We start from the raw sequence: 23,262 nt of genomic DNA, 5'->3' as shown, positions 1-23,262 counted from the left end.
GCCGCTGTCTGGAGCAGCTGGCAGCTCGCCCCTCCCGGCCGGGGAGGGGAAAGAGGCAGAGGGCTCCCTGCATTGCCTCCTTCCAGGCACCGCCCCAGCTCCCATTGGCCGGGAACAGGAACCGCGGCCAATGGGAGCATCGAGAGTACCTAGAGGAGCGGCAAGAGAGCGCACGCCCGGAGCCCTGACCCCCTCCCCCCGAGGCTGCAGGGACATGGAGCAGCGCGGGGCCGGGGGCCAGGGCAGGCAGGCAGGGAGCCTCCCTTGGCCCCGGTGCCCACTGCTGCCACCCCGGAGCAGCTCTAGGTAACCAGCGCCGGGCTACAGCCTGCACCCCATCCCCATCCCCTGCCCTGAGCCCCTGCCACATCCCACACCCTCCTGCACCCCAGCTCCTGCCCTGAGCCCCTGCCGCATCCCACCTCCTACACCCCAACCTCCTCCCTGAGCCCCTGCCACATCCCACCCCCTCCTGCACCCCAGCTCCCTGCCCTGAGCCCCCTGCCACATCCCACACCCCTCCTGCACCCCAGCTCCCTGCCCTGTGCCCCCTGCCACATCCCACACCCCTCCTGCACCCCCGCTCCCTGCCCTGAGCCCTCTGCCACATCCCACACCCCTCCTACACCCCAGCTCCCTGCCCTGAGCCCCCTGCCACATCCCACACCCCTCCTGCACCCCAACCTCCTGCCCTGAGCTCCCTGCCACATCCCACACCCCTCCTGCACCCCAGCTCCCTGCCCTGAGCCCCCTGCCACATCCCACACCCCTCCTGCACCCCACCCCCCGTCCCTCAGCCCCCTGTCACATCCCACACCCCTCCTGCACCCAGGCTCCCTGCCCTGAGCTCCTGCCACATCCCACCCCTCCTGCACCCCAGCTCCTTCCTGAGCCCCTGCCGCATCCCACACCCCTCCTGCACCCCAGCTCCTTCCCTGAGCTCCCTGCCGTATCCACACACCCCTGAACCCCAGCTCCTTCCCTGAGCCCCCTGCCACATCCCACACCCATCCTGCACCCCAGCTCCTGCCCTGAGCCCCTGCCTCATCCCACACCCCTCCTGCACCCCAGCTCCCTTCCCTGAGCCCCTGCCACATCCCACACCCTTCCTGCACCCCAGCTCCCTGCCCTGAGCCCCCTGCCCCATCCCACACCCCTCCTGCACCCGAGCTCCCGTCCCAGAGCACCCTGCCGCATCCCACACCCCTCCTGTACCCCAGCTCCATTCCCTGAGCCCCCTGCCACATCCCACACCCCAGCTCCCTTCCCTGAGCCCCCTGCCGCATCCCACACCCCTCCTGCACCTCAGCTCCCTTCCCTAAGCTCCCTGCCGCATCCCACACCCCTCCTGCACTCCCTGCCCTGAGCCACCTGCCGCACCCCTCACCCTCTTGCATCCCACCCACCAATGCCCTGCCCTGAACTCCCTGCCTCACCCTGCACAGCACCTGCACCTCAACTCCCTGCCCTGAGCCCCCGCCGCACCCTGCACCATTTCTGCACCCCCTGGGGGCAGCGTTGGGGTGGGGACTTCGGGTTAGGGGTTGGATTGGGGCAGGGAAGGGGTGGAGTCGGGGCGGGGCAAAGGGGGGGTGTCAGTGATGTGGCCCTCGGTCAATGCACTAGTCCTCATGTGGCCCTCGTGCTCATTTGAGTTTGAGACCCCTTTGCTTAGGCTTTGGCTTCAGCCCCAGGTGGTGGGGCTCAGGGCCCTGACTTCAGCCCCATGCGCTGGGAGTTCAGCTTTCTGCCCTGGGCCTCAGCGAGTCTAATGCCGGCCTTGCTTGGCAGCCCCCTGAAAGCTGCTCACGGCCCCCCAGGGGGCCCCAGTCCCCTGGTTGAGAACCCCTGCCTTACCCCACTGCCTTACCCCCTGGTTCGCAGCTGACTGCCTTTTTATAACAGTCAGGCCCAGCTGGAACAAAGCACTCCCAAATCACACTGTTCAAACAAGAAATCAAACAATCAAGCACACGGTCAAACTGCCAAACTGTCCCCTCAGCAGACGCTCAGATACTCACCAGTGCAGTCCCCCTAATGCAGCACTTAGTGTACCTCTCTGCTCAGTCAGCTCCCAGGCAAACTCCTTCTGTTTGCCTCTCTGCTGTTTGCTGCTCAGCTGGTTCGCAGCTGACTGCCTTTTTTCTCTGTGGAGAAAGAAGTAGTTCGGGACTATTTAGAAAAGCTGGACGAGCACAAGTCCATGGGTCCGGATGCACTGCATCCGAGGGTGCTAAAGGAGTTGGCCAATGAGATTGCAGAGCCATTGTCCATTATCTTTGAAAAATCATGGCGGAGGTCCCGGATGACTGGAAAAAAGCTAATGTAGTGCCCATCTTTAAAAAAGGGAAGAAGGAAGATCCAGGGAACTACAGGCCAGTCAGTCTCACCTCAGTCCCTGGAAAAATCATGGAACAGGTCCTCAAGGAATCAATTCTGAACCACTTAAAGGAGGGGAAAGTGATCAGGAACAGTCAGCATGGATTCACCAAGGGCAAGTCATGCCTGACTAACCTAATTGCCTTCTATGATGAGATAAGCGGCTCTGTGGATGAGGGGAAAGCAGTGGATGTGCTATTTCTGGACTTTAGCAAAGCTTTTGATACAGTCTCCCACAGTATTCTTGCCAGCAAGTTAAAGCAGTATGGGCTGGATGAATGGATAGAAAACTGGAGTAAGGTGGATAGAAAACTGGCTAGATGGTCGGGCTCAAAGGGTAGTGATCAATGGTTCCATGTCTTGTTGGCAGCCGGTATCAAGTGGAGTGCCCCAAGGGTCGGTGCTGGGGCCGGTTTTGTTCAATATCTTCATTAACGATCTGGAGGATGGTGTGGACTGCACCCTTAGCAAGTTTGCAGATGACACTAAACTGGGAGGAGTGGTTGATACGCTGGAGGGTAGGGATAGGATACAGAGGGACCTAGACAAATTAGAGGATTGGGCCAAAAGAAATATGATGAGGTTCAACAAGGACAAGTGCAGAGTCCTGCACTTAGGACGGAAGAATCCCATGCACTGCTACAGACTAGGGACCGAATGGCTGGGCAGCAGTTCTGCAGAAAAGGACCTAGGGGTTACTGTGGACAAAAAGCTGAATATGAGTCAACAGTGTGCCCTTGTTGCCAAGAAGGCTAATGGCATTTTGGGTTGTATAAGTAGGGGCATTTCCAGCAGATTGAGGATGTGATCATTCCCTCTATTCAGCACTGGTGAGGCCTCATTTGGAGTACTGTGTCCAGTTTTGGGCCCCACCTACAAGAAGGATGTGGATAAATTGGAGAGAGTCCAGCGAAGGGTAACAAAAATGATTAGGGGGCTGGAGCACATGACTTATGAGGAGAGGCTGAGGGAACTGGGATTGTTTAGCCTGCAGAAGAGAAGAATGAGGGGGGATTTGATAGCTGCTTTCAACTACCTGAAAGGGGGTTCCAAAGAGGATGGATCTAGACTGTTCTCAGTGGTAGAAGATGACAGAACAAGGAGTAATGGTCTCAAGTTGCGGAGGGGGCGGTTTAGGTTGGACATTAGGAAAAACTTTTTCACTAGTAGGGTGGTGAAGAACTGGAATGGGTTACCTAGGGAGGTGGTGGAATCTCCTTCTTTAGAGGTTTTTAAGGTCAGGTTTGACTAAGCTCTGGCTGGGATGATTTAGTTGGGTTTGGTCATGCTTTGAGCAGGGGGTTGTACTAGATGACCTCCTGAGGTCCCTTCCACTCCTGAGATTCTATGATTCTATGAATCACAGCAATGTTCAGGTTACTGCCAGTCCCAAAGGACCAGTCACTTCCTTAGGTCAAATGACTCTTAGATCTTCCAACAAAGACAACACTTGTAGCCAGTCCTGTCATAACCTGTATTAATATTTATTTAAAAGGAAATGAGAGTTGTTTACAAAGTTAAAGCAGGTAATCCTAAAGATGCAGATGAGTTACAGTCTGAAATTTCAAATGGTAATAGAAGCTTCTATATTAAACAAGCTCTGCATATTCTTTAGGACTAACCCCGGCTAGGCAGCTGGGGATCTCTTGCTGATGCGTAAAAACTTTGCCCCCCAGAGTCCAAACAGCATACTGATCATCAGTTCCTTCTGTATGGGGTTTTTCATCCCCTTCCTGCCATGTGCTCTGTCCTGGAAACTCAGCTAATGGAAAGTCAAGAGCACAACAACAGTCTTGTGTCTTCTTTAACGTCCCATAATAGTGTCTCTGGTGTTGATGGACCTTTCCTGCCAGGCAGGGTGTAATGCATTCGGTTGCCAATCAGCACTTCACCTAGGTAAAGTCTCTCTCCTGTCTGGTGATTTACAGAGCCACAGAGGCTCACAATGCAACTAGTCAGATATTAACCCAGGCAGCAACTCACAAGCATTTAATGAAGTCTAAAAATGTTCTTATAATCCTAATACCTGTTTTAACAATACTAACACAGGTGAGTCAGACTGATTCCACTGTGTGTTTGTCCATGTTCAGTTAAGACACAAAGGCTTGTGTAAGAGCTAACACCTCATCTGCCAGTGTCACAGGCAGGCTGGGCAGGGATGGTGTCTCTAGCCTCTGTTTCCAGAAGCTGGGAATGGGTGACAGGATGGTCAGTTGATGGTTACCTGTTCTGTTCTTTCCCTCTGATGCACCTGGAATTAGCCACTGAGCTAGATGGACCATTGGTCTGAGGCAGTGGGCCCTTCTTATGTTCACAGACTATATGAGGAGTATCTACTCATGGGGACTCACTGGGGAGCCACAGAAAGAAACAAGATGTGCTGAGGCAAGAAGGCCCCGTCTCAGAGCCCCCGGGGTCACGCTTCCCAAAAGTTAAAACTAGGCCCAGCCCATGAAAGGGGCACTCCCAGGAGAGACTGTATAAAGGCTAAAGCATCAAACAACTTAGTTAACCTGAGAGAGCTGCCTTGGGGACAGTGACAGGGAGAATCCCCCAGAGTGACTCCTTTGATTCTGCTCTTCTCTGGCCTTTTTTCATAGAACTGGAAGGGACTTTGGGAGGTCATCTAGGCCAGTCCCCTGCACTCAAGGCAGGACTAAGTATTATCTAGACCATCCCTGAGGTGTTTGTCCAGCCTGCTCTTAAAAATCCCCCATGATGGAGATTCCACAACCTCCCTACGCTATTTGTTCTGGAGTTTAACCACTCTGACAGTTAGGAAGTTTTTTCCTAATCTCCATCCTAAATTGCCCTTGCTGCAATTTAAGGCCATTACTTCTTGTCCTATCCTCAGAGGTTAAGAACAATTTTTTCTTCCACATCCCTGTAACAACCTTTTATGTACTTGAAAACTATTATCATGTCCTCTCTACTCCTGACTAAACAAACCCAATTTTTTCAATCTTCCCTCATAGGTCATGCTTTCTAGACCTTTAATCATTTTTGTTGCTCTTCTCTTCCCATTTGTCCACATCTTTCCTCATATGTGGCACCCACAAATGGACACAGTACTCCAGTTGTGGCCTAATCCGCACAGAGTGGAGTGGAAGAATTACTACTTGTGTCTTGCTTACAGTACTCCCTCAAATACATCCCAGAATGATGTTCGCCCTTTTGCACTGTTGACTTATACTTAGCTTGTGATCCACTATGGCCCCCAGCTCCCTTTCCGCAGTGCTCTTTCCTGGGCAGGAATTTCCCATTTTGTACGTGTGCACCTGATTGTTCCTTCCTAAATGAAGCACTTTGCATTTGTCCTAATTGAATTTCATCCTATTTACTTCAGGCCTTTTCTCCAGATCATTTTGAATTTTAATCATAGAATATCAGGGTTGGAGTATCTAGTCCAATCCCCTGCTCAAAGCAGGACAAATCCCCAGACAGATTTTTTCCCCAAATCCCTAAATGGCCCCCTCAAGGATTGAACTCACAGCCTTGGTTTTAGCAGGCCGATGCTCAAACCACTGAGCTCTCCCTCCCTGGCCTATTCTCTAAAGCACTTGCAACCCCTCCCAGCTTGGTATTGTCTGCAAACTTGGTAAGTATAACAGAGGATGTTACTGGGAGGGTTTCACCATGTCTCAGAGGGTTACACCATGGTGGGAGGGGGCTAGGCCTGTACTGGAATAAGGTCACTCTGTGCTTCACACTGTGGCAGAACCTAGAGTGTCCATTAACAGGGAAAAATCAGGGGGGAATCAGCATGTGGAATGGACAAAAGCCCCCTCTGCATTTTCTCACATTGCCCTTCTCGTCCTGGCAGGCTACAGAATAACGTCCACGTTTCGCTCCAGATCATTTCATCCTCCCAAAGGGAAGGAAATGGCTGCAATGGAGCTCGCTCAGGTAAGGGATTCTCAGGGAGCTGGTGGTGGGTTCTGCTTGGAGGGAGAGGAGCAGTAAATGCATAGGAGGGTAGGAGTTGCTGGAGGTGGTGGGAGGCAGGAAATATCTCGGGTGGAGAAAGGGAGGGGACAGGATGTGACAAACCTGCTGAAACTTATGTAATTTAGGGTGTGATGGGTTGTCACCCCGGGGTGCAGTCTGGGATGGTTCTGGGAACCGCTGTGCCCTCTAACCCTCAAGCTGGGCTGGCCCTTTTCACACTGCTTTGCTGGAGATTCAGCCAGCCTCTCCAGGGCCTGTTATCACCCAACACGACAGCAGGTGGCGCCATGCATCCAACAGAGCTACCTGAGTGCTTTGCCTGAGCCACTCAAGGACAGATAGACGACAACAGCCAATTTCCCAGCTCCCCAACCTTGCACACCTGCTGTAGTATAAATTTAGAATTATACCATCTTATAGTGCACAGGGATCTGTATAATGTAAGCTCATTAATATAGTTCGCCTTCCCCTCGATATGGGAAAGATGTGCACAACAAGCCTGTGCTAACCAAGGTCTGCTTTTGCCAAACACTTCATTCAAAATGAACTGATTAAGATAAAGCATAAAACAAGTTTATTAATGGCAGAAAGGTAGATTTTAAGTAATTATTGTTAGAACAAAAAAGGAGCCGGTTGATCCAGAGGCGGATATGAATACAGGCTTCTTTATTGTGTTACTTGTTCCCCTTGACCCAACTATCGAGTAAGTACTGGATAAGTTACATCACATGCCTTTTATCTAAATTTGTATGTAAACACCTACATCCGTTACAACACCCCAAAACCCCTTATTAAGTAGTAGAAACACTCATACAATTAGTATACCCACCCCTATCCACTATCACAGTATTACACATATCATAGAGGCATTTTTACCTTGAAAATACCGTTCTTTGCAATAACGTGTTGCTACAAATTTCCCTAAACAGCAGTTCTCGGGGTATGGAGGAAGGATCAATGAGCAGTTCTCGGGGAGGGAGGAAGGGGCCATAAGCCAGGGCTTGTTTATGTAGCTGGGAAAGGAAGGGAGGGGGAGATAACATTTCTTTTACTTTCTTTCACACAAAGGACATTCATTCCAGCAACTACACTTCTCATGCAGCTGCATCAATGTCAATTCTTACAAGCAACAGAGAAAAAATATGGCAACTTATTTGTTAAGCAAAGAATTACTGCCTGCTTATGCCTTTGTCCCCAATGCATGTCAGCACATTAGCAGCTTCCCAGCTATTTTACTGAACCCTAACATATCCCAACACTTCTAAGTGATAGCAAACAAATCAAAGTAGATTACTTAGCAGATAACCAAAAACTCAAACTAAGCCTAACATACTAGATGGATAGAATTTGAATTAGCAATTTCTCACCCTGACTGATGGTACAAGCAGTCCCCCAAGTTTCCATACACAAGCTAGAAATCCCTTTACCCTGGGACCAGCAGTTCCCCCAGTTCAGTCTTTGTTCCTCAAGTGTTTCCAGGAGTTCTCTTGTGTGGGGTGTGACATCATCTCTTGGCCTCATTCCCCACCTTATGTAGCTTTTCCATATGGCAGGAACCATTTGTTCCAAACTCAGTTCCCAGTCCAGTTTGTGGAAAAATACAGGTACCAAAATGGAGTTCGTTGTCATGTGGTCTAGTCACATGTCCTAGCATGTCCTGCTGAGTCATAGTAGCCATGACTCATAGGCTGGCTGAAACATTCACAGGAAGGCTAAGCTCTTCCACGATCCATTCTCTTTGTTGATAAGCCATCAGCTCTGTCTGGCTTCTTCATTGTTGTACCTGAAAGGCTCGTTGTGGGTGTTACCCAGAGTAAGCACCTTTGAAATACAGATACAGAGTCAATATCCATAACTTCAAATACAAACATGATCCATGCACACAAATAGGATAATCATATTCAGCACATGACACATCTTGCACAAAATGCATCATAATTATGTCCTAATCATATTATAACCATACCACTATGATGAATATGGGGGTGTAGTGTCAGATAGGGCCTAATTTCAAGGGATTTGGGAATGGAACTTCTCCTCTTTGTGGAACAGGAAATAACCCTCCAGCCAGGGCTGGGACAACTTCTCTGACTCCCAGTGCTGGAGCCTGAATCTACTGCCACTTCATTAGTTACCACCACCCGCAATCTTTGTGGTACTGCAAACTTCATCTGTGATGATTTTATATTCTGTTCTAGGTCATTGATAAGAATGTTAAATAGCACACGGGCAAAAAGCAATCCTTGTGGGAACCCGCTAGAAATAAATCCACTTGACCATGGTTCCCCATTTACAATCCCAGTTTTTAATCTATTTAATGTATGCCGTGTTTATTTTGTATCATTCTAGTTTTTTAGTCAAAATATTGTGCTGAATCAAGTCATATGCCTTACAGAAGTCTAGATATATTACATCAATAATATTAACTGCAACCAAACTTTTGATCTCATCTAATAAGGATATCCTTATTTTCTCTAAACCTTTGTTAACAGGTACTAATTATATTACCTTCCTTTAATTCTTTATTAACGAAATCCAGTATCGACTGCTCCATTATTTTGCTCAGTATTGATATCAGACTGACACTCTTGTAATTAGCTGGGTCATCTCTTTTACACTTTTAATATTGGCACAGCATTAGCTTAATTCCAGTCTTCTGGAATTTTCCTGTGTTCCAAGTCCTAATTACAATCAACATTAGTAGTCCACCACGCTCCTCCACCAGGTCTTTCAAAACTCTTGGATACAAGTTATCCAGACCTGCTTATTTAAACATGTCTAACTGTAATAGCTGCTGTTTAATGTCCTTGTGAGTTCTTGTTGGAATGGAAGGAGTGTCGTCGTCAACATCTTATGATACAAGTACAGCATCTGTTTTTCTCCAAATCCAGGAGAGAACACTTATTGAACACTTTTACCTCTTCTGCATTATTTTGATAATTCTGCCATTTCCGTCTAGTAATTTATCACTACCATTGTTAGGATTAATATACTTTTCAAAACTTCCTTCTTATTTTCATTGATTGGTCATTGATTTCTGATAGCTTCCTTGACGAGGCGGTTCTGGCGGGACCCAACTGAGAGTGCCAATTCAGGACCACTTGCTCAAACAGGGCAGTCACAGCCCTAGGCTGGGGTTTTTCCACCTCTAAGGCAAACCAAACCAGCCAGACAAAGAGGACTTGGTTTCACCCCACTGGCTAACCACAAGTCACACGAGCAATTTCCTTAGACACTCCAGTCTCCCAGTATCACCACCAGTGCCACCCGTCCGGGAGGAATGGTTATGAAAACCAACACCCCAATAAAAGAAAAAGGTTCTCTCGATTCCAAAGAATCAAGCCCCAGACCCAGGTCAATATACACATCAGATCTTACCCACAAATCACGCTGTTGCCAATCCTTTAAAATCTAAAGGTTTATTCATAAAAGGAAAAGGTAGAGATGAGAGGTAGCATTGGTTAAATGGAATTAATTACATCCAGTAATGGCAAAGTTCTTAGTTCAGGCTTGTAGCAGTGGTGGCATAAACTGCAGGTTCAAATCAAGTCTCTGGAGAACATCCCCTGCTGGGATGGGTCATCAGTCCCTTGTGTAGAGCTTCAGCATGTAGCAAAGTCCCTCCAGAGGTAGAAGCAGGATTGAAGAAAAGATGGAGATGAGGCATTAGCCTTATATAGGCTTTTCCAGGTGTAAGAACCTCTTTGTCCTTACTGTGGAAAATTACAGCAAAATGGAGTCTGGGGTCACATGGGCCAGTCCCTGCATACTTTGCTGAGTCACAAGGGGTGTCTGCCTTCTCTCCATGGGTCAGTTGTGTAGCTGATGGTCCTTAATGGGCCATCAAGCAGGCTAGGCAGAGCTAACACCAACTTGTCTGGGATGTCTCCCAGAAGCACAGCACCAGCTTGAAATACAGACAGTATGGAGCTAATATTCATAACTTCAACTACAAAATGATACATACATACAGACAGCATAATCATAACCAGCAACCCATAACCTGGTCTTAGACACCTCATATTGACCCCCTTTACATCAGATTTGGTGCCACTACAGGACCTTGGTTGCAACCCATGTTCTATATGGTCCCAATTTATATCAACGTCACACTTCCCTTACCAATTTTCTACAATTCTGACCTTCGAACTCAGGGGTGAGCAACCTTTCAGAAGTCTTCATTTATTCACTCTAATTTAAGGTTTTGAGTGCCAGTAATACATTTTAACATTTTTAGAAGATCTTTCTCTGTCTATAATATATAACTAAACTATTGTTATATGTAAAGTAAATAAGGCTTTTAAAATGTTTAAGAAACTTCATTTAAAATTAAATTAAAATGCAGAGCCCCCCGGACTGGTGGCCAGGACCCGGGCATTGTGAGTGCCACTTAAAATCAGCTTGCGTGCTGCCTTCAGCACTCGTGCCATAGGTTGCCTACCCCTGTTCTAACTAATATTCTTTACTACTGACTTCCCTTTTCTTTCTTATATTTTATTTGGGGAGTGTTTCCTACCAGGGAGCCATTAGTAGGGTCCAGAGCCAGCCCCATCTCCTATATCAAGCTCTGGCTAGTAGGTATGTGATAAACGTGAAGACCCTGCCTCTGTCTGTCAGCTGGGAGACACAAAGGTTCTCTCTTTCTACCCTCTGATGCCGCCTGTTTGTTCTAGGCAAGGTGGGGTGGGACTCTGTTAACATGTGCCTCCCAGAGCTTCCATTTACCTGGTGCTGCTGTTCCGTGAATAGTGGGGTTGTGAGTGGAGCAGCAGGTACTGAGTGTTGGACTCTTGCTCTTTCAGGGGCCAGTGACCTTCGAGGAGGTGGCTGTGTATTTCACCAAGGGGGAATGGGCACTACTGGACCCTGTTCAGAGAGCCCTCTACAGGGATGTCATGCAGGAGAACTATGAGACGGTGACCTCGCTGGGTAAGGAGTCCTGTCCCCTGGGTTATTAGAAGCTGTGGGGTCTCTGAAGAACCTGAGTAGTAATAACTGTATACATTTGTTCGTCATACAAGTTTTGACAAGTTTCCTTGCCCCCCCTTTTTTTGCCTTATCTCCCACCCACTAGTATCATTTTTGGATATGTGCCTTTTTGGTGCCGTCAGTCATTTTAAAATTGCATTGAATGTATCCTTATTGAATACATTCATAACTACATTAATAACTGCAGCTTTCATGCCTTTTCCTCATTTTAAGAGGAAAATATGCTGCCTGTAGAATTCTAAATTGAGTAAATAGGTGTGTGACTCATGCCTGGCTTGTGTGACAGTCAGATGAGCTCTTTTAGGAGAGCGTGTAATGTTGCCATTCAGGATCCCATGGGTGAAGGGATAAGCGAGCCATGGGAGGAACGGAGACGGGGGGTAGTAGATATGCCAGGACATGGGGCGGGTGTGTGCAGGCTTAGAGCTAAGAAGCAGCAGGGAGGTAGGAGGCTGTGAGAGACGAGGAGAAAATACAAGAAGTTCTCAAGGTGCCGGGAGGTGGTGCTGTCTGAGAGTAATGGGAAGAAGCGGAGGGGAATGTGGAGGAAGGGCACCCAGGAAGTGGGGTGGGTGGGTCAGTGGGAGGGAGGAGAGGTTTGGGGATCTGGAGCTGTGGGGGATCCCAGACCTTTAACCCCAAATCCCTACCGAAGCCTTGTTGCTTTAGAGCCTCCACTCCAGTTTTATTTCTGTTCAGTTTCACTTTATTATACATTTTTTCCCCAAATATTATTATTTTAACACTTGACCCCCCTCCTCACATAACCTCCCCATCTCCTATGCACAGCGACCCCGGCCACCGATCCTGAGTCCTTGCTGCATCCTCCCTCCCAGAGCAGGGCCCCTACCCAGGCACAAATGGGCACTTCGTTGATGATGTCACAGGCTGGTATAGTCTGTACAATTTTTACACCTATAAGATTACATATTCCGAAGCCCTTCACACCAGTCGGGCTTATCTCTATACGCCGATACAGTCTGTTCCCTTCCCAGCTCTGATGCTGCAGAGCCTTGCCTGTGTCCCTGTTCCCGTTCGCCCCCTAACCAACATTCATGGGGCCTCATCTGGAGCACTGTGTCCAGTTTTGGGCCCAACACTATAAGAAGGATGTGGAAAATTGGAAAGCATCCAGCGGGGGCAACAAAAATGGTTAGGGACTGGAACACGTGACTTCTGAGGAGAGGCTGAGGGAACTGGGATTATTTAGTCTGCAGAAGAGAAGAATGAGGGGATTTGATAGCTGCTTTCAACTATCTGAAAGGGGGTTCCAAAGAGGATGGATCTAGAGGTGCGTCTTCACTACCCGCCGGATCGGGCGGGTAGCAATCGATTTCTCGGAGTTCGATATATCGCGTCTCATCTAGGCGTGATATATTGAACTCGAACGCGCTCCTGTCGACTCGAACTCCACCACCGCGAACGGCGGTGGCGGAGTCGACGGGGAGCCGCGGACGTCGATCAGCGGCGTGAGGACGGGTAAGTAATTCAAACTAAGGTATTCGACTTCAGCTACGCTATTCGCGTAGCTGAAGTTGCGTACCTTAGATCGAACTCCCCCCCCAGTGTAGACCAGGCCTAGACTGTTCTCAGTGGTAGCAGATGACAGAATAAAGAGTAATGATTTCAAGTTGCAATGGGAGAGGTTTAGGTTGGATATTAGGAAACACTATTTCACTAGGAGGGTGGTGAAGCCCTGGGATGAGTTCCCCACGGAGGTGGTGGAATCTCCTTCCTTAGAGGTTTTTAAGGTCAGGCTTGACAAAGCCTTGGCTGGGATGATATAGTTGGGGATTGATCCTGCTTTGAGCAGGGGTGGGACTAGATGACCTCCTGAGGTCCCTTCCAACCCTGATATTCTATTATTCCAATTTCCTTCCCCCCTCCAGTTTGACCCCATTTATAGAGTAATAGTCTCAGCTATACCTTAACCAATAATTGTGCTGAAATTTAACTAACCAATTCTAACATATTGTGACATAATTCTCTAACCCAGGCGTCGGCCACCTTTCAGAATTGGTGTGCTGAGTCTTCGTTTATTCACTCTAATTTAAGATTTCATGTGCCAATAATACATTTTAACGTTTTTAGAAAGTCTCTTTCTATAAGTCTATAATACATAATTGAACTATTGTATGTAAAGTCAGTAAGGTTTTTAAAATGTTTAAGAAGCTTCATTTAAAATTAATTAAAAATGCAGAGCCTTCTGGACCGGTGGCCAGGACCTGGGCAGTGTGAGTGCCACTGAAAATCAGCTCGTGTGCCGCCATAGGTTGCCTACTCCTGCTCTAACCAATTATAAACCACTACCCTAATTAACTTACACCTGGCAACATTAATTATACAGGAGAGAGAAACAATTAGAGAACCAGATCGATTAACAATGTAAAAGTGGTGGCCATAAAGATAAAGCAATACAGAAATGAGGGTTTCACAACCACAACCAAAGATAAGTGATTTCTTGCCAGACAGAATGCTATCAAATTAAGGTTTCTTTAACCATCTTAAGATCCAGACAGGACTATCTTCCTAACAGCCCAATAGCACCTTATTTCAGTGTGACTGGTTTGGGATGTGAGGATGTGACCCTTGCTTCCCAGCTTATGGCTGCCCTGGTGCTTAGCCAAAGGCCTTAGCCTAAGAACAAGGCCTCAGGCTATCCTAGTGAGAGAAGGCCCAGACACAGGCACACTGTGATTTTGATTCTTTGTTTTCATACTCCTGTAACTAGCTAAGTGATAAAAATACACCTAAGTGTGTGGGGAAGGCTTTGCAGGCAGGCCTGAATATCGCCATTCTAACAGAGGGTTCTACCCCTTCCCCCATGCTGTGTCTGTCTTGTCTATTTAGACTGTAAATTCTTCAGAGCACGGGCCATCTACTATTCTGCATTTGTACTGTGCCTAGCACAATGGAGACACACTGTTAGTTGGTCCTTAGGCACTTAGGTAATGCGTATGATTAATAATAATAATAACTCTCCTGCCACTTGGAGCCAAGGAAGCTGGTCTTGGGATGTTACTGCTTAAAAATGATCTGAGCTTAAAACCATGGAATATTCTTTGTGACAAGTATCCCACAAATTCCACCGACCTCCCTTGTTTTCTTTGTCTGGCACAGGGTTTCTAAATTCCAAACCTGATGTGGTCTCACAGCTTGAACGAGAGGAAGAGCCGTGGGTCCTGGACCTCCAGGGTTCTGAGAAAGAAGTGCTTCCAAGAGCTGCCTGCACAGGTGAGGACTTGGTTAAAGCAAGTCAAAAACTGTCCGTGAATACAGGAAACATTCGGGATGCCCTACAAAGACCTTGTGAGCTCTCCAAGTTCAGGATTGTTCCCTGCAGTTGTGGAATAATTAGGCAGATGTCACTCATGGCTTCCCACCTATCCTGACTAACAACTGGCAGCAGATCCCTACCTGATCCCACTTTCCCCCCTCCATGTTCTGGTGAAATGCAGACCAAAACTGATCCCTTCCTCTCTCCTCTGGGGAAAATCAGCTCCTGATAGGTTTGATCTCTCCTGCACATATTTTGGTTTGTTCATCCCTTTTAAAATTCCTGTCTCTGAGATTTCCTTTCTCTCAGGCATAGGGAGTGACCTATGTCTGGATTCTCTCTGTCTCCCATCAGGTGATAGGATGGTGCGTGAGAATGAGGAGCAGAAACCCCAGCAGGAAGATGCTGAGCAAGGAGCACCACATGGGACGTTATCAGAAAGACCCAAAGGGAATGTTTCCAGGAGTTGTGCACTCCGAGAAACAGTAAAAGCCTCTGAGACTCAGCAGAGGCCAGAGGAGAACTTCAGTAGCCTCTCAGACCTTATTACACATGAGAGAATCAACTTGGAAGAGACACACTACACATGCCACGAGTGTGGGAAAAGCTTCAGTCAGCGCTCACTCCTTATCAGACATGAGAGAATCCACACAGGGGAGACGCCCTTCACGTGCGCTGAGTGCGGGAAAAGCTTCAGTCGGCGCTCAAGCCTTATCACACATCAGAGAATCCACACAGGGGAGACTCCCTACACGTGCGCTGAGTGCGGGAAAAGCTTCAGTCGGCGCTCAAGCCTTATCAGACATCAGAGAATCCACACAGGGGAGACGCCCTTCACGTGCGCTGAGTGCGGGAAAAGCTTCAATCGGCGCTCACACCTTATCACACATCAGAGAATCCACACAGGGGAGACTCCCTACACGTGCGCTGAGTGCGGGAAAAGCTTCAATTCGCGCTCAAACCTTATCACGCATCAGAGAATCCACACAGGGGAGACGCCCTTCACGTGCGCTGAGTGCGGGAAAAGCTTCAGTCAGCGCTCAATCCTTATCACACATCGGAGAATCCACACAGGGGAGACGCCCTACGCGTGCTCTGAGTGCGGGAAAAGCTTCAGTCGGCGCTCACACCTTATCAGACATCAGAGAATCCACACAGGAGAGCAGCCCTACACGTGCGCTGAGTGCGGGAAAAGCTTCAGTCAGCGCTCAACCCTTATCAGACATCGTAGAATCCACAGTGGAGAGAGACCCTACACATGCTCTGCATTTGGGAAAAGCTTCAATCAGATGTCATTCCCTATTAGATATCAGAAAATCCAAATCGGAGAGAACTGTAAGAAATGCCTTTATTAGGGCTTTCCAAAGATTTGTTTTAAAAAATCACATTTGCTAATTCCAATATAGTGATCTTTGCACCATCTTCACTGTGGTCTCTCAGCTCTGCCAGATGAGTTGCCTGCTTCTCCCTTTTGCAGCTCACCCTTCTTTGGGGTCAGTCCTGTGATCTTTTCTATCAGCTCCTTTCCTTTTGACTTGTAGGCGTGTGTCCCTCCAGCCAGGAATTTCATCAGCTCCAGGTGGGGGAGAGAGGGTTGATGCCAACAAGCTACCGTGAGGCAAAAGTTACCTGTGCCTTACATCCACTAGGACTGTACATGGAATTGGGTGCTCAAGTTAGTGATTTTGGTGTAAAAAGACAATTATAGTTGTAGAGCAGAAGCAGCCCAGGGAGTGAACCTAACAGACAGTGATCAAGTGATCTCTCTCCTGCCATCCATCTCCATCCTCTGACTAACAGAGGCTAGGGACACCATTCCTTACCCATCCTGGCTAATAGCCATTAATGGACTTAACCTCCATGAATTTATCCAGTTTTCTTTTAAACCCTGTTATAGTCCTAGCCTTCACAACCTCTTCAGGCAAGGAGTTCCACAAGTTGACTGTGCGCTGTGTGAAGAAGAACTTCCTTTTATTTGTTTTAAACCAGCTGCCTATTAATTTCATTTGGTGGCCCCTAGTTCTTGTATTATGGGAGTAAGTAAATAACTTTTCCTTATCTACTTTCTCCACATCACTCATGATTTTATATACCTCTATCATATTCCCTCTTAGTCTCCTCTTTTCCAAGCTGAAAAGCCCTAGCCTCTTTAATCTCTCCTCATATGGGACCCGTTCCAAACCCCTAATCATTTTAATTGCCCTTCTCTGAACCTTTTCTAATGCCAGTATATCTTTTTTGAGATGAGGAGACCACATCTGTACATAGAATTCAAGATGTGGGCATACCATGGAGTTATATAAGGGTAATAATATCGTCAGTCTTATTCTCTATCCCCTTTTTAATGATTCCTAACATCCTGTTTGCTTTTTTGACCGCCTCTGCACACTGCGTGGGCATCTTCAGAGAACTATCCATGATGCCTCCAAGATCTTTTTCCTGATTTGTTGTAACTAAATTAGTCGATCATATTTTATGTATAATTGGAGTTATTTTTTCCAATATGCATTACTTTACATTTATCCACATTAAATTTCATGTGCCATTTTGTTGCCCAATCACTTAGTTTTGTGAGATCTTTTTTAAGTTCTTCACAGTCTGCTTTGGTCTTAACTATCTTGAGCAGTTTAGTATCATCTGCAAACTTTGCCACCTCACTTTTTACCCCTTTCTCCAGATCGTTTATGAATAAGTTGAGTAGGATTGGTCCTAGGACTGACCCTTGGGGAACACCACTAGTTACCCCTCTCCATTCTGAGAATTTACCTTAATTCCTACCCTTTGTTCCCTGTCTTTTAACCAGTTCTCAGTCCTTGAAAGGACCTTCCCTTTTATCCCATGACAGCTTAATTTATGTAAGAGCCTTTGGCGAGGGACCTTGTCAAAGGCTTTCTGGAAATCTAAGTACACTATGTCCACGGATCCCCTTGTCCACATGTTTGTTGACCCCTCAAAGAACTCTAATAGATTAGTAAGACATGATTTCCCTTTACGGAAACTGTGTTGACTTTTGCCCAACAGTTTATGTTGTTCTATGTGTCTGACAATTTTATTCTTTACTATTGTTTCAACTAATTTGCCCGGTACCGATGTTAGACTTACTGGTCTGTAATTGCCGGGATCACCTCTAGAGCCCTTTTTAAATATTGGCGTTACATTAGCTAACTTCCAGTAATTGGGTACCGAAGCCGATTCAAAGGACAGGTTACAAACCATAGTTAATAGTTCCGCAACTTCACATTTGAGTTCTTTCAGAACTCTTGGGTGAATGCCATCTGGTCAGTGACTTGTTAATGTTGAGTTTATCAATTAATTCCAAAACCTCCTCTAGTGACACTTCAGTCTGTGACAGTTCCTCAGATTTGTCACCTACAATTTGGCAATGTTTATGCTCCTTTCTAGGATTTGACTTCCACTTTTTAAAGGAAGTCTTTTTGTCTCTCACTGCTTCTTTTACATGGTTGTTAAGCCCCGGTGGCTCTTTTTTAGTTCTTTTACTGTGTTTCTTAAATTGGGGTATACATTTAAGTTGGGCCTCTATTATGGTGTCGTTAAAGTGTCCATGCAGCTTACAGGAATTTCGCTTTAGTCACTGTACCTTTTAAATTCTGTTTAACTAACCCCCTCATTTTTGTATAGTTCTCATTTTTGAAATCAAATGCCACAGTGTTGGGCTGTTGAGATGTTCTTCCCACCACAGAGATGTTAAATGTTATTATATTATGCCGTTTATTTCGAGCAACTGCAGTTATTCGGGAGAGTACAGACAGGCAGAGTTTCCCCTCCCGAGGTAGGTCTCGGTTAGATAAACAATTAAGGCAAGCATTTATACCTTTTGTGACATACAGTAAGGAGCAACAACTGCATTTTGTTTGTACATATTCCTTTCTGATAGCTTACTTCTCTCAGCAATTTCTGCTACAATCTGCATTCTATTCTTATCTAACACAAGGTCGAAAACCAGCATCTCTTACAGTTCTTTTCCGCTCGCCCACGCCCTGCTTGGAAGTCTCCCGTTATTAGCTGTTAGTTAGCCTGGTAAATATCAAGTCCCTGAGAAAACACAGTTATACGAAGCAAAACAAAATCACAAACAGAAATGTCATTGGAAATTCACAAATTAAAAAGGAAAATGCAATTCCCATCACTTCATTGTATCTGGGCCATTCCTGTATCGAGAGTACCCGCTAAGGGCCCTGTGTGCTTATGGGAAACCTGGAGGAACTCATAGCAGAGCCTGAACATGAAACTCAACTGCTCCCAGGTGCCGCAGTAAAACCCTTTCCCTGCTGTGATGTTGATGATTTTATGAAAATATGCTAATGAGTGTGAATATAATGTAACTGGAACATGCTTCATGCAAAAGGTCTCTTGTGCAGTATCATTACAAAGCTTATTATCTACTGTGTGTGTTCAGCCTATTTGTATGAACCGATCATTCCTGTATCTGAAGCTAGAAATATGAACTATAACTCTGAGGTCCTGTTGTAATGATGCAAAGTGTGGGCCATTAATAGTGGTTTGGACTCCTGATGGCTCCCATTAACCAGGACAATTGACTGGAGATGGCTCTGTCCTGCACCATCTGTGAGTCAGGCCAGGAACAATGAAGGCTTGGGGTCTCACAGGGCATGTGACCATGTCACCTGGTACAGGAATCCATCTTAAACCTGGGGCTTTTCCCCAGGAGAGAGACAAAAGATTCCTGCCTTGTACCAAAGCTGTTTAAGGGGGTGGAACAGAAGAAAGGTGGCTGCAGTCATGAGAAATCCCCTAGCTACCACCTGAGCTGGAACAAGGACTATACCAGGTGAAAAGATTGGGCCCAGACAAGAAATAAGTCTAGTCTGCAAAAGAAGCTTATTGGAAGATCTCTGAGGGTGAGATTTTATCTGTATTGAGTTTCATACTGTATTAGTCTTAGACTTGCATGTTTTTGTTTTATTTTGCTCTATGGAGAATACAAACGCCACAGAGAAGGAAAAAGTTAATGCCTTAGAAAAATCTGTGTCTGTTAGAGTGTCTAGGAACCACTCTCCTATAGCTTCTTTTCTCTGATTTCCTTTAGAAAATCTGAAGCAGGGAGCAGAAAACCATTGTCTTTTCTGAGGTGTGAGCTCAGGACCTACTGAGTATGAGACTGACATGCTGCCAACTATGCTAAGAAGGCCCAGGAAAATGTTTAGGCTCAGTGCATATAGGATCCTCCTACAGCAGTGACTGGAGCAGGGAAGGAACTGGAAGAAGCAGAGAGATCTGGTGCCCACAGACCTGTCCTGGCATCTTTCTCAGCAGCAAAGAAATCAATTTGCCCTTCCAGTGAACAATCTACTGGAACTAATGGCAGCACAGGGGGGATGTTTCTAAAGTATTCACCCACCTCTACATTTTAGAACTTACTCTCCTTTTTCTAGTGTAGCACTTTGTATATGAATTAGGCAAAACAAACTACACAGGTAAGAGAAACAAGGGCTTGAGAGAAAGCTTGAACTCATAACCCCAACAGATGGCCCCTCTGCACTAACCAGTTGCACCCCTAAAGATGTTTTTTAAACACATTTGGGAAGCAGGCAGTTATCAGTCTCTGTGGTTCACACCTTTGCCTGGTAATTGAAAGGCTGCTGGTTCAAACTTAACTCAAGATGCGGCCTTTCAGCGATGAGACTCCAGTGCATTTTAACAGGAAGAAAATCTCTATTCTGGCTTTGCCCCATTTGACTCCTTCTGCCCATCTTCTCCCCCTCCCCCAGTCTCTTTCCTTCCCCACTGGGGCCATGCAGAGAGGAGCCCCAGTCAGTCTCTGTCACAGAGTCTGTATACCATAAAGGGAGGGAAGGTTTACTTTAAAACATTGATAATGGGGAGGGGAGTGGTGCGTGGTTAGGGGGAGACAGGATGGAGAACTAACAGTGGGGCACAGAGAGATTCCCCCAGATTTGGGAGATCCCCTGCTGCCCCCCCCATCAGCCAGCTGTGAGAAGAACAACTGTGGGGGTGGGGGGTCTCCACATGCTGCCCCCGCCCCAACTGCCAACTCTGCCAACTGTGGCAATGGGAGCTGCGGGGGTGGAGTCTGTGGGCAGCAGTGCGCAGAGACGCCCCTGGCCCTCCAGCTTAGGGGCTGCGGGTTGCTTTCGGGAGATGCCTGAGGTAAATGCTGCACCCCTCACCCTCTCCTGCAACCCCTGCCCCAGCCCAGACCCCACACCTGCACCCAACCTCCCTCCAAGAGCCTGCCCCCCACACTGCCTCCTTCACCACAACCCCCTGACTGAGCCCAGACCCTGCACCCAAACTCTCCCAGAGCCCAACCCCTCTCTCTCCCACACCCAAACTCCTTCCCAGAGCCTTACACAGGTGTGTGGGGCAGGACTTGGTCCCATTCTGGGCACCACCAAAAATTATACAAACCTCCTGCCCAACCGTCTGCTGATGCACCTCAGCCCACACCCATGCAGGGTTTGAAGCTTTCGTTGCTTAAATTCCAGGATGCGGAGGGATTTCAGCTCCCCTTTGCCCAGAGGGAACCTTCACCCCACTCCTAACCAGGTTCTTGTCCATGGGATCACTGTAGGGGCTGGGTCCTCGGTGTCTTTTCTCTGTCTAGGTGCAATAACTGGGGCATCTGAGCACCCAGGACCTTCTGTGGGGCTGCCATTCCCCTTCCCCTTCTGTGGTCCCATCTGCCATTGACTCCAGCCTTTTTTCTATCCATCGTCAGCACCATCCCAAGCCAGCAGCACTCGCCTCAAAAAGACAGAGTCCAGTGGCACCTTACGGACTAACAGACATATTGGAGCATAAGCTTCCATGGGTGAATCCCACTTTGTGAGATGAATGTAGTGGAAATTTGCAGGGGCAGGTATAAGTATGCAGGCAAGAATCAGTCTAGAGATAACGAGGTTAGTTCAATCAGGGAGGATGAGACCCTCTTCTAGCAGTTGAGGTGTGATCACCAAGGGAGGAGAAACTGCTTTTGTAGTTGGCAAGCCAGTCACAGAATTCCCACTCCATTCATCTGACGAAGTGGGGATTCACCCACGAAAGCTCATGCTCCAATACGTCTGTTAGTCTAGAAGGTGCCACAGGACTCTGTCGCCTTTTACAGAGCCAGACTAACACGGCTTCCCCTCTGATACTCAAAAAGACGGTGTCCCCTGCTGGGAGTAAATCACTGACCTCTCTCTACCCTGCCCCTCTGTTTCCTTGCCTCTCAGGCTGTGCAGATGGGACCTTTCCCTCCAGTGCTGGAGGATTCGCCCTTCTCATCTACCATTGTCCCAAGCAGACAGCGGGTGGGAATCTTAAATGTACCGCGGTGACTTAGGAGCAGAACCCCCCCAGACCTTCCATGCAATTGTCACTTGCTCCTCACTGAGCAGGACTGAAACTGGTGCAGGGAGACTGGTGGGCCACATCCCCTCTGGGCATGAGCAAAGCAGCAGGGTGAAAAAATGATCATGGAGATACTGGGGATTGAACCCAGGGCCTCATGCACACAAAGTATGTGCTCAACCACTGAGCTACATCCCCTAGCAGATTGTATTTGCTATGGGTTACACTCAGAGCCCTCCTGTTTCCAGAGCATCCAGTGACCTATAAGCTTCACAAGCCCGTTCCCCTCTCTGAGGACCAATCCTGCTCTCCTGGAGGTGACTTGTTCATAGGGGTCACTTTTCAGCAGGGCCAGATTCTATGTGTGGGGCACAGAGTGTGGGTGCCCTGGTCTCAGGGTGCAGAGATACACTCAGCCCTCTCCCCTGCATTGGGTTGGGGGTGCGGCAATCCCCTGCTGCAAGGTCATAGTGGGAGATGCTGTGAGAAGCTCAACACCTCACCCTGGTGGCAGCAGTGGTGTGGGAAGCTCCAGGTATTTCTAGGATCTACTATTTCCACCTGCCTGTGAAGTCCAGCCTTCCCCAGCACATTCACTGCAGTGCAATTGGGTCACCGTTTCCATGGCTGAACAGCAAAGAATGGCTCCCAGTTTCCCTTCTATTGCCAGCAGGATTAGCCTGTGTCAGTGCTTAATGAGGTGGATCTTGTTGTAGATTGTTATTCATTCCCTACCTTGACAATTCACACAGTCCCTTTCCCAGGCAGATTCCCAGCACCTCAGTGATCCTGGTAGCAGGGGTTGGGTCCTGAGATTTTCAGGGTTCTTTTCCTCCACCTGGAGTGAACTCAGCTTTTCCCCATCCCAGACAATCCATGAAATAGCAGCAGCAGCATAAAGAAAGAGGAGGGAACATCTCACGGCCAGGGCTGGATGTGCCCAGAGCCCCCTGCTTGTCCATTGTTTCCATGGAATTTGGCCCCCTGCTTTGCACAAGGGACAGAGAAAGATCTTGCTGTTCCTGTGTCTGTGCAAAGAAAATTGTGCTTCTGTATGAAAGAGAGGCGGGAAATGGCCCCAATGATGGGGCAATAGCCTCAGGGTTAAGAGCAAAGGGCAATGATGGGAAGGTTCACAATTGACTCAGTAGTTGCATACAAAGGTGCACGTTTGGCAGTTACACTGGGAAATTCTGGCTCCTTCTCAGGCTCAGGTTGGCCACCCGGTCTAGGTGTAGAAGTTACAACGTTTAAACTTGAAAGAGGGCCAATTTCCCCATCATTTCACACCTTTACACCCAAACACGATGACTTTCTGAATGAACCCTCCTCGT

The 23,262-nt window shown here is 47.7% G+C and overlaps 1 protein-coding gene and 1 non-coding gene across 2 annotated transcripts in view; one reads left to right on the top strand and one right to left on the bottom strand.

Annotated features, from left to right (window-relative positions):
• Positions 1-15,840, top strand: part of LOC120381956 (zinc finger protein 850-like) — a gene marked incomplete at both ends in the record, with an annotated part of 110,911 nt that extends 95,071 nt beyond the window's left edge. The window contains one exon of the mRNA XM_039500132.1: positions 15,169-15,840. Coding sequence (XP_039356066.1) covers positions 15,169-15,840 — 672 coding nt within the window. The remainder of the gene's footprint in view (positions 1-15,168) is intronic.
• Positions 15,841-22,054: 6,214 nt separating this feature from the next.
• Positions 22,055-22,126, bottom strand: TRNAT-UGU. The gene has a single exon. It is a non-coding gene; the product is annotated as a tRNA-Thr (tRNA).
• Between the last annotated feature and the right edge of the window lie 1,136 nt (positions 22,127-23,262).

Source organism: Mauremys reevesii, linkage group 14 (genome assembly GCF_016161935.1).
Source record: "Mauremys reevesii isolate NIE-2019 linkage group 14, ASM1616193v1, whole genome shotgun sequence".
Lineage (NCBI taxonomy): Eukaryota > Metazoa > Chordata > Testudines > Geoemydidae > Mauremys > Mauremys reevesii.
The sequence above is the reverse complement of the archived record's forward strand: the minus strand, read 5'-3'. Positions and strand labels throughout refer to the sequence as shown.